The 10,132-nt window shown below is 65.8% G+C and overlaps 1 protein-coding gene across 1 annotated transcript; it reads right to left on the reverse strand.

Moving 5' to 3' along the window:
• Positions 1 to 6,582: 6,582 nt before the first annotated feature.
• On the reverse strand, positions 6,583 to 8,842 carry XKR7 (XK related 7). Its single transcript, XM_025212215.1, has 2 exons — positions 8,719 to 8,842; positions 6,583 to 8,351 (listed from the first exon to the last, which is right to left on the reverse strand). The coding sequence occupies exons 1-2, from the start codon at positions 8,840 to 8,842 to the stop codon at positions 7,399 to 7,401; spliced, it is 1,077 nt and encodes a 358-aa protein (XP_025068000.1). The 3' UTR covers positions 6,583 to 7,398.
• Between the last annotated feature and the right edge of the window lie 1,290 nt (positions 8,843 to 10,132).

Below are 10,132 nucleotides of genomic sequence, written 5' to 3' on the forward strand. Positions count from 1 at the left end.
TCTGCCTTCAGCTCCTTTGTTATTTTCCTGTGTCGGAAACTCCACCAGCCACCGCCCTGATGCGAGTTCCTGCCCCTCCTGGGAGCGATAAGTGGATGGGCCGGGGCCGGGCCACCCACCGCTGCCCAGCTCCTGGCCCTGTTCCGTCTCCGCGCCGCGGCTGCCAGCATGGTGCCCTCCTCCAACTTGTGTGTGTCTGTCTCATGCGCGAGCCCCGTTGGCACCGGGCAGGGCTTTGCTTGCCTTGTTGAACCATCGCACCTCAGGGCTCACGGCCCAAGAGGATGCTCCCGCGCAGCGGGTCTGCCAGGGCCACCTTGAAAGGCAAGGCCTCCTGACCCCCATCCCACCACCCCCTCGTCTGCAGCCCCTCGTGGCGCTCTCTGGTCCCCCGTGCGCTCGCATGCTGGAGCAAAGGCCTGGCACGGAGGCTACGCCAGAGCTCGTGCCAATGCTGGGAGCTGCGGGTCCGAGCAGCACGGAGCTGGGTGCCTGCCTGAGCCACGGGGCACGCTGGGCTGCACTGAGCTCCGGGCTGAGGCAGCTCCGTCTCTCTGGGAGCAGGTCCCTGGGGACCTGGTCTTGGGGGAGCCCAGAGCAGGGCAGGGGCCTCACACCAGGCTGGGAGGAGAAATCCCTGGCCTGCTCCGGCCATGGCTGCAGCTGCCTGGAGACTTCCTCTTCCCCCTGGCTCCCAGCACGGCCGCGTCCCCCTCCAGCCTTGGTGGTGAGTGCTGGGCGGGAGGGACAGATGCAGGTCCCGATGATGCTCAGGGGAGCTTATTAATCCTGGGAGCCAGGAGCCTCCCGGGGCTGCCAAACACCATCCTTTTCTCCGAGAGAGACGGGTGTGAAGGTCACTCGTTACCAGGCAGGGCTGGGGACAGCTGTCGAAGATCCACCCCCTCTCCGTGCATCCAGTGTCACGTCTGGTGCCCAACACATGAAAGCAGACCCAAAGCACCCTCTCCTCCTGGGCGCCCCCGGTGCCACCCCCCGACACGTCCATCAGGCGGGGTGGGGCGGTTGCGGGGGGCAGCAAGGACGAGGCCTGCCCGCGGGGTTTATTGAAATGACTTTAATATCTCATGTTGCAGCAAAATTAAAAATATACAAAAAGTTTGTGGTATACAAAAAAGTCTCAGTACAGAACCTCGGGCTCCTCCCGCCCGGCCCGGCCCATCCTGCCCTGCCCTGCCCCGCCGCACCGCGCCGGCCGGAAGGAAGAAGACGGTGGCACACACAGTATTTACAGTCCAGGGCCGTGACCGCAGGGCGTCCAGATCCCGGCAGGAGGGCGTGGGGAGGAGACGTCTCCCAGTGACCTGCTCAAGGCAAGCTGAAGGGGCCCGTGGGGCCGCACGGCATGCAGCTCGGACCCCGGGAGTCAGCAGCCAGCGCCCCCACGCAGCTCCCCGCCGCCAGCGCTTTCGAGACGGAGAGAGCTGCCCAGGCCCTGGCCCAGCTCCCCGAGTGCTGGGGGCAGCGTGGCCTCAGCCCCGCTCGCAGCCCCGCGGCACCGTCAGAACCTGGAGCTTGGACTGGACCCGAACGGCCCGACCCCGCCGAGCCACGGGCCGAACTTGAGCCTGAGCTGGGGCCTGGATTTGGCTGGGGCCCCTTCATCTGGGCTCTGGATACTCCCCTTCCCCCTCAGGGTCCAGCTCGCCTCTCCTTACCCCGGGGGCAACGCGGTGGCACGGATGGGGATCCCCATGGCTGCCTTTTCGCCCTGGGGGGTGGTCCCCAGCCCTCTCGAGAGTTCAGCGACGGCCACACAGGATGCACGTGTCCCATCCCGGCGGGGCTCGGATCCACAGAGCAGGGCACTGCTTCGTCCGCAGAGACCCGCCTGGCTCCCTTGGACCTCATCTCTCCTGTCCTGGCGCCTTGAGAGGCAGACGGACGTGAGCATGGGAGGGAATCACCTGCCAGGGGAGGAGAGAGGAGCTGGGGCAGCTCGGCTTGTCTGCCCCGTCCTGGGTCTGCCCCCCCACCGGCATCCAGCCGCTGACTAGCTTTAAGATTATTGCAGGTGCGATGAGATTCCCCTCTCCCGGAGCAGCCGGGAGGCTGAGAATACCGTGGCTAGAGTGCATAGAAGATTGGCCCTTGGATCAGCGGGTGCCCGTCCCCACGCTTCCCCGAGAAGACTCGTCTGTGGCATCACGCGCCCGTGGCTCGGGACGCAGACAGACCTGCCCATCCCTCCCAAAGCATCAGCAACCCCTCGAGGTCATGGCTGAGCCCGGGCCGGATCCCCCCTGGCCGTGCCTCGGCCTGCCTGAGACCATCATGCCCTCTGCAACAGCCATATAGCAGCTCTGTTCAGGGGGGTCCTTGTCTCTGGCAAACCGAGGGGTATCCCTGGGAAGCTGTGACCCATCCTCTGCCCCCCTGTGCCAGCCAGAAGCTGGGAAGGCCGGAGAGCTCAGGTCACGTGCACCGAACCGGGTCGCATCACAGAGCGCCGATGAACACGCGTGCACCTGCACACACACGCACGCATGCACATGCACACTCCCGCACAGAGCAGACACGCCCTGCACTCGTCCACACGCACCCAGCACAAGCCCAGGGCAGCCCTGGAGCCCATCCGCAGCAACCTTGCTGTCCCACCGGTGCAGCAACACCGCCCTGACAGCCCTCTGGGACATCCCCTCCATCTCAGCGAGTGACCGCAGGCCCCGCTGGCCTCGCGACGTAGCACCTGGAGGCTCTGAGTCGCTGGCTGCTGCCGACACCCTCCGTCCACACTGCCACCACCTGCACCTCCAACGGAGCAGCCCCGGCTGCCTGCACAGCCCAGCGTGTCCTGGGACCTGCCCCATCCATGCCCCAGCTGGCACGGAGCTTTTGGCACTGCAATTCCTTCCCGCCTGGCTCTGAATTTGCTCCAGGGCCGGCTGCCTGAACCCAGGCGATGGGGCAGGGAGGCTGCCCCAGGGGAAGAGAGGGAGGAGGCGTGTTGGGGGGAAGCACTGGGGCAATGCGCAGTTTTCTCAGTCCTTTCCTTTCTCCGGAGCCTGGGAACCCAGGGCAGGGCAGGGCAGGGCAGGGCGGGCCGGGAGCCCGCGCCTGTGACACGCCAACAGCACGAAGCCGAGGCGTGAAGTGAGGACGCGGCTCAGCCCTTGGCCTAGCACCGAGCCCTGCAGATGGGAAAAGCAGGACTTTGCAACTGGGAGCCATTTACAGGGCTAGAAAACCAACATGGTCTTCTCAGTGCTGCTCCTGGGGGCAGGTCGAAGGCAGGGCAGGGGGCACGCGGGGGGACAACATCTCATTAGCACCGTTTGGGACTCGCCAAGCCCTTTACCCCTGTTAAATCAGCCCTTGCACCCTTGCCAAGCAGAGACAACCCCATGCCCAAAGGCCCAGTGACTCGATGCAGGGACTGAGAAGCCCAGCCACAAACGGACCCGACCTCCCAACTCCCAGGCCCAGACCCCAGGCTCCAGACACGGCTCCTTCCCCAGCAGCTCACCAGATGCCAGCTGCCACTTTACTCCAGAGCTAAATGTGCTTTCCTGGGGCAAGAAAGCCATCGAAGGACAAACACAACCTGCACCCTGCAGAGATCCTGCGGCATGGCGAATCCGGGGTTACTAGAGCTGAGGACTCCAGAGCCACCAGCTCCAGCCAGGCAGGCTCCAGCGCTGCCAGTACGGAGCCCCCAACCTTGCAAACCAGCCGCCCGAACGAGAGGTTAAAGCCTGGGTCGTGCAGCTCCGTGCAGGCTGTCAGCAGCGGGGACACACTGTCCGGCATGCCCTCGCTGTCTGACCCTGACCCTGGCCCTGCCGGCCCCAGGTGCTAAGAGTCGGTGACAGAAAAGCCTCCTCCCCCCACCAGCTCCTGGCCTGTCATCCATCGCTTCCCCAACTCCCCAGCCACAGTGGGCCACCAGCTGCACGCTGCCTGCCATCAGGTAGGCCTCAGATGGCATCAGTGACAATCTGCCAGAGAAAATGCAAATGTTCTGCTAATTGCTGTAATGATGCAGGCTGCAGCCGGCGCAGGGGGCCAGCACACAGCCTGCACGTGGTGCGACGTGGAAGGCATGCGGGGTGACGGGGCCGGCTGGGCGTGGGGGAGCCATGCAGGCGCGATGCTAGCGGGGCTGATTTTGCTCTCGTTTCTACTCCAGTAAATGCAGGGCCGGCGAGCGCGGATTTGCACTGCTGAGATGAGATCCCGGCCTGGACTGGTCTCCAGGAGCCTTGGCACAGTGAGAGCAGCCAGCGCCGGGCAGAGCCCGGATCCCCGCAGACAGGCTGCGAGGTCCCACCAGGGCATGGGGAGGCAGATGCAGGGTGTGAACATGCTGCAGAGATGTGACACGCTCACGGTGGGAGCACGGACCAGGCTACAGGGGCACGCCGGGTGACCGCACCACGCAGCGACTGCAGGCATCACCCCACCCAGCACACGCTACCCAGGCTGTGTAGTGCCAGGGGCCAAGCCCAGCCTGATTTACACCCCACGGGATACTGCTCTCTGCAGTGAGCTGGCAGCACTGGAGAAGGGAAACTCATCTAGGGAACGGTGTGCAATGGAAATGCGTAGGTGTGTGGGGAGCGCGCTAGCCCCCGTGACCCCTGCCAGGCAAACCCTGCTCCAAGGAGAGCACCCTGGGATGGTGCCCGTGGTCCCTCAGGGGACCACGTCCTTCCAGCACTGCAGCGTGCAGGCGGGCAGGTGCACTCAGCGCCTGGTGCTCCATACGCCCAGCGCCTAGGAAAGCTCCCGTGCAGGGGGCCGGGCAGAGAGCCTGAAGCCAGACAGGGACCCTGGTGACAGGGGCCGGCTGGCAGCAAAGCCAGCGCGCATGCCTGCAGGAGTCTCCCTGGGCCGGGCCCGAGCGCAGGTCGAGCAAGGACCCTGGCCACATACAACCCTGCTCTTAGCATGGAGGGAGGTCTCTTTGCCATGAGGGAAGTGGCCACCCCTGCAACACGGAGCCGGGAGCCTGCCCGGAGCTGCTGACCTCGCTCGCCTGGCACAACAGGGCTCCAGTCTTTCCAATCGAGCCGTGCCCGCTCCGCCCAGCAGCCGCAGCTGAGGTAGATCGTTTTACATCATACACACGCACACCGCTCACGCCAAGCAGATGTTGCACCACAGCCGGGCAGGGGCGCCGGGCACCGGGACAGGCCGTGGCACAACACAGCCTGGGGACCCAGCATCTCCCACACGGCTCCTTCCCCTCCATCCCCTGCAGGACAGGGGGAAGGACGGGGAAAGCCAGGCTAGGCCTGGCCCTGCTGGGCCGGGGAGGAGGGGGGAGCACGGCTCTGCTGTAGACACAGCTGGCGTGCGCCCTCCCTGCCCAGCCCCTTTCCAGGGTGGCCCCGTCTGGGGACAGGAGACGCACCCTGCTCGCACGTGTGCCCCTCACCTTCCAGCAGGTTAAACCCCAAGGGCAGCACACACCTGGGCACTCCAGTCCTCCCCCATCCCCACTCAAGACCCTGGCAGCCGGGGCCTCGGCAGGGGCCCTGCCCAGCCTGCAACATGGAGGTGCAGGGCACCAGGGAAGAGCCGCACGGGTGCGAGGTGGGGCAGGCAGACACACCGCCCTCAGCTGGTCTCTCCCCAGCCTCCCCCTTGTATCCCCCACCTTGCACCTGGGCTTGGCCCCAGTTGGCTGCGGGTGCTGCCTGGGTGGCCTCTGGATCCTAATACGTACTCCTTGGGTTCCCCGCTACCCGCTCCATGGCTGCGACCCTGCCGCAGGTGCCATGGGGCACTCCGACCCCTGGTGCTCGTGCCTGCCCATGGGAATGGTGCACCCAGCCCTTGTGCCACCCAGGCCGGCCCTTGCTAAACAACAAGAATCACCTGGGCACGAGCAGCAGGGTCGGAGTCTGGCACTGGAGGTGTGGCTGTGCCAGCCCACACCCTGCGCTGTGTGTGTGGCCACGTGCTCCTGCTAACCAGGAGGGCTGGCCCTCCATGCTCACACCCACGTGGGCACCCACTCCCTTCCCAGCCAGCTGGTGAGCGAAGGCAAAGACCTCCCTCTCCCCCCACGACTAGCAAAATGGCAGATTTTCTAGAGGCAGAAAACTGCAAGCAGGGGATGGCAGGCAGGAGCTGCCGGGTGCCCTGGGCAGAGGCCTGGCGTGGCTCTGTCCTGAGCAGCGGGGCTGGGAAAGGCGGCGCTTGGATCTCTGCCTCTGGGGCAGCAAAGGGGCCGGTGTTTCCTGCCTGCTGGCCTTCCCCTGGGCAGGAGCTATTGTGTTGGCAGGAGCTCCCTTCCTCTGGGCAGTGGGTCAGGAGCACAGCTGAGGCAGCCCCGCCCCGCGTGAGATCTCTGCACAATGTGGGGAGGCTCCAGCTCAGCTCTCCGTGCCCGCCCGCCAGGCCCCCCGACCCTGCTGCCTGCCCCCAGGCCCTGAGCTGAGACAGCCCGCTGCACCCCAGCACAGGAGATGCCTGGCCCTTTGTGGGCACGCTGCCTGTAACCCCTGCCTCCCTGAGACCCAGCCCAGCTTGGCGTTGGTACAGGAGCAGGGACCCGGTGCCCCCAGCTTCCTCCACCTGCCTGGCTCTGCAGACCTGCCTCCTTGGCTGCTGCTGACCTTGTCCCCACCCTGCCCTGGAGGAGCCCAGAGCTGGGAAATGTTGGAGTAATACCCACCCTTGACCCCACTGCAATGTGCCCACTTGCCACAGCACCCCTGGCCCTAGGGCATGCCAGCACCAGCACCTGCAGGCACATCTCACCCACCCCAAAGCTGCCCACAGCACCATGCACCCAGTCAACGCCGGCGCACACACTGCTCCTGGCCCCCACACTGCCCTCGGCTCTAGCCAAGCCTCATCCTGAGGCTGGTTGCTGAAGCTGGGGCCTGAGCATTTCCCTCCTGGGCTGCCAGCTCCCTGTCCCAACCCCTCGCCAGGAGCTCGGGCAGGCGCTCCGAAGACTGTGGCTATTTGGGCTCAGGTGCAGGTGAGGTATTTCAGCAGTGACCACCCCCCCCCACCCAGGGCGGACGTAGCCCGATGGCAGGGAACGGGGTATCTGGCGAGGCTGCCAGGGGTGGAAAACGTGGCCGTGGCACCGCAGGGGAGGGGAGCGCATTGAGGCGGGTGGGGGAATAGCACCAGTTGCCCTCGCTGCCCCCAGCGGGGGTGCAGAGCAGGAGGCGAATAGGGCTGTCAGTGCTAACGAACAAAAAAGGCAAAATGCTGAGAAGAAATGGGACTGGCCTGCTCCAGGGCACCAACACTTCCCCCCTGTGCCGTGCCGTGCCGTGCCGTGCCGTGCCGTGCCGTGCCGTGCTGCGGGGGACTGGGCACAGCCTGGCTGCCTCTGGGCTCTGTGCCCCAAGGCCTCCGCAAATGCACCGTGGGCTCAGCCCCCTCGGCGGGGGCAGGTGTCCTACGGCCCTACACTGTGGTCTCGTACTCCAGCAGCTCCTGGGAGGTGCCCATGGTGCGGTACTGCAGGCGCGGCGTGGCCGGAGACGAGTACTCCAGCGCCAGGATGGTCTTACGGAGCCGCCGGTCAATGAAATGAGCGTCCCAGGCCGGGTACTTCTTGCGGGGCAGGTCTATGCGGATGACGGGCCCTTCTGTCCGTGGGGTGCGGGCCACGGGCGTCGGGGGCACGCTGGGCCGGACCTGAAACACAGGCACGCAGCTGTCTCTGTCCCCCGGCACCCCCTCCCGCTCCCCCCCTGTAGTCCGCGGCAGGGAGCGCGGGGGGCTGGTGACCACGTCCGCGGGCGGCCCCGCGCAGGTGGCGGGTGCCTCGTGGAAGATGCAGCCCGTGGCCTGGGGGCCGAAGACGGGGCCGTTGGGGTGCAAGAGGCAGTAGTAGATGAACATGAAGAAGATGCCAAGGGCGAAGCTGGCCACCACGACGCAGACGATGAGCAAGGCGTTGAAGTCCGAGGTGGCCTCGCGGTTGTAGTAGAGGAACCAGAGGGTGGTGAGGGCCGCGTTCTCGGCCAGCGTGATGAAGTAGTAGATGGCCATGCGGTACCGGCTCCGGCCCTCCTTGACGTTGAACCAGCAGAAGATGTAGATGATGCCGACCACCATGTTGTAGATGATCTCCTCCCACTTGGACATGCAGAAGTCGGTCTCACCCTGGATAATCCAGAAGGTCATGATGCACCAGTGGGTGACGATGAAGATGCCGAAGTAGAGCTGGAACACGGAGGCGAAGAGCGCGAAGGCGATGGCGCGGGCGGCGATGGTGAAGAGGTGCCACAAGATCTGCACCACCGCCCCCTTGTAGGACATGGGCCGCTTGTCCTCCCGCGAGTCCCGCAGCACCTTCTGGTACGAGGCGATCATCCAGGCCAGCGACACTAGTGAGGCCGAGGCCGAGAGACCTGCCGGGCACAGAGCGAGACACAGGGAAGTCAGGGGGCCAAAGCGAGCGGGGCTGAGGGGTGGGAGAGAGAGGGGCAGCAGGGAGGGGAGACAGGAGAGAGGAGTTACCAGGCTGTGCCAGTGCCCCCAGCTCTGGACAGCACTGCTGGCACGGCCTGCTGCCCCTGCGGGGTTGAGAAGCTGCCCCAAGGGTGAGGCTCCGTCTGTGCAGCTGGACCCCACAGCTGGTAGCAGGGCTCCCTCCAGCCTGCCCTACCCCGCTGTCCCGCAGAGGCTTGGCCTGCAATGGGACGCATCCCCTGCCCCCAGGCTGCCTTCACCCTGGTTCTGCTTCATGGGACCTCAGGGGGGGAAGGGGGCGCTTACCCTGGAGGGGCTCGATGCTGTTCTGCTGCACCATGATGCTGAGCTGCAGCACGAGCTGGGGCGCGCTCTTCAGGAAGGTCTCCAGCAGCCGCAGCATGTTGATGTCGGCGCTCTCGAACATCATGCGCCAGTAGAAGTGGCGCCGCCGGTGCTCGGCCTGCCAGCGGCTCTGCAGCCCCAGGTACAGGGTGCGCAGGTACCTGCAGGCAAGGGAGGCAACAGTGCAGATCAGGGGCCAGCACTGGGGAGCCTGAGAGCCCATGCTGGGATTTGCTGGGCAGTCTGGTCCCTGCTGCGGCCTGGATGCACGAAGCTGGAAGCCAGCACGGAGGGCCAGGCCTGTGGCTGTGGGGGTGGCATAACTCTCCCCCCTGACCCTGCAGGGTAGCAGAGGGCAGGGGGCAGCGGTGCCGTGAGACAACATCTGTACAGTGCAGCACCGAGCTGCGTGGACCCCTGAGTGCTTGCACCGGGCTCTTCCCGTCGGAGCATGGGCCCGCTAGCTGCTGGGCAGGGCTATGCTAGTCTGCGCTGTACCCTGAAGGATGCTGGGGCAGGGGCAAGAGGGTTGCTGGGGCCACTGTGCCCTCTTGCCCGGGGGCAGTGGACTAGATGTGTCCTTGCTGAGGAATGTGGCCCTGTCTCATCCCGTCCTGCCGGCCTCCCTCCCCTCCGGCCAGAGATCCCCGGCCGCCTCGCCCACGTCACTGCTCTTGGCCCAGCTGGAGCGGAGCCCACCCCTCCTGCCCACCTCTCGCCATGCTGATCAGGCAGGAAGAGGGGAGCAGCTGGTCACACTGGGACCGGGGGAGGTGGCGGCAGGGCTCTGATGATGGAGCCAGGCCTTGGCCCTTGGCGCCGCTGGGGACACCATCACGTGGCTCAGGCCTGCCATCTGCTCGCCAGGCTGGGGTCAGCACGCTGGCCCAGGCTTTGCAAGCCTGGCTCACTGCAAGCGGGGCCTCCCTTTCCTTTCCTTCCCATCCTTTCCCTTCCCTTCCCTTCCCGGGGCCACCCAGCAGTGCTGGGCCTGCGCTAACCCTTCAGCAGCAGCCTAGGAAGAGGCGTGCAAGTCAACTCGTTGCAGCCTGGCATCTCCGGGAACAAAGATGTGAGCAGCCAAGGCTCGTGCTGCAACCCCTTGGAGGGGGAAAGCATCAGCCTGCACAGCCCCTTTCTCCCTGTCTACCCCAGGCCTCGCTGAGCGGTGACCACCCATTGGGAGCCCCCCTTCAGCAGAGCCCTGCCTGACGGCTTCCCCACCACCGTGCCCTGCTGCGGCATCCCTGTCTGGCTCACGGGTGCACCTGTAACCCTCTGCACCCACAGGCAGGGCCAGCCCCCTGCTAGGATCTTCCCGCTCCCTCCCAGGTACTAGATGGCTGCAAGGCCACAGACAACCATCTCCCCGGAT

Source organism: Alligator sinensis, unplaced genomic scaffold (genome assembly GCF_000455745.1).
Source record: "Alligator sinensis unplaced genomic scaffold, ASM45574v1 scaffold1032_1, whole genome shotgun sequence".
Classification (NCBI taxonomy): domain Eukaryota; kingdom Metazoa; phylum Chordata; order Crocodylia; family Alligatoridae; genus Alligator; species Alligator sinensis.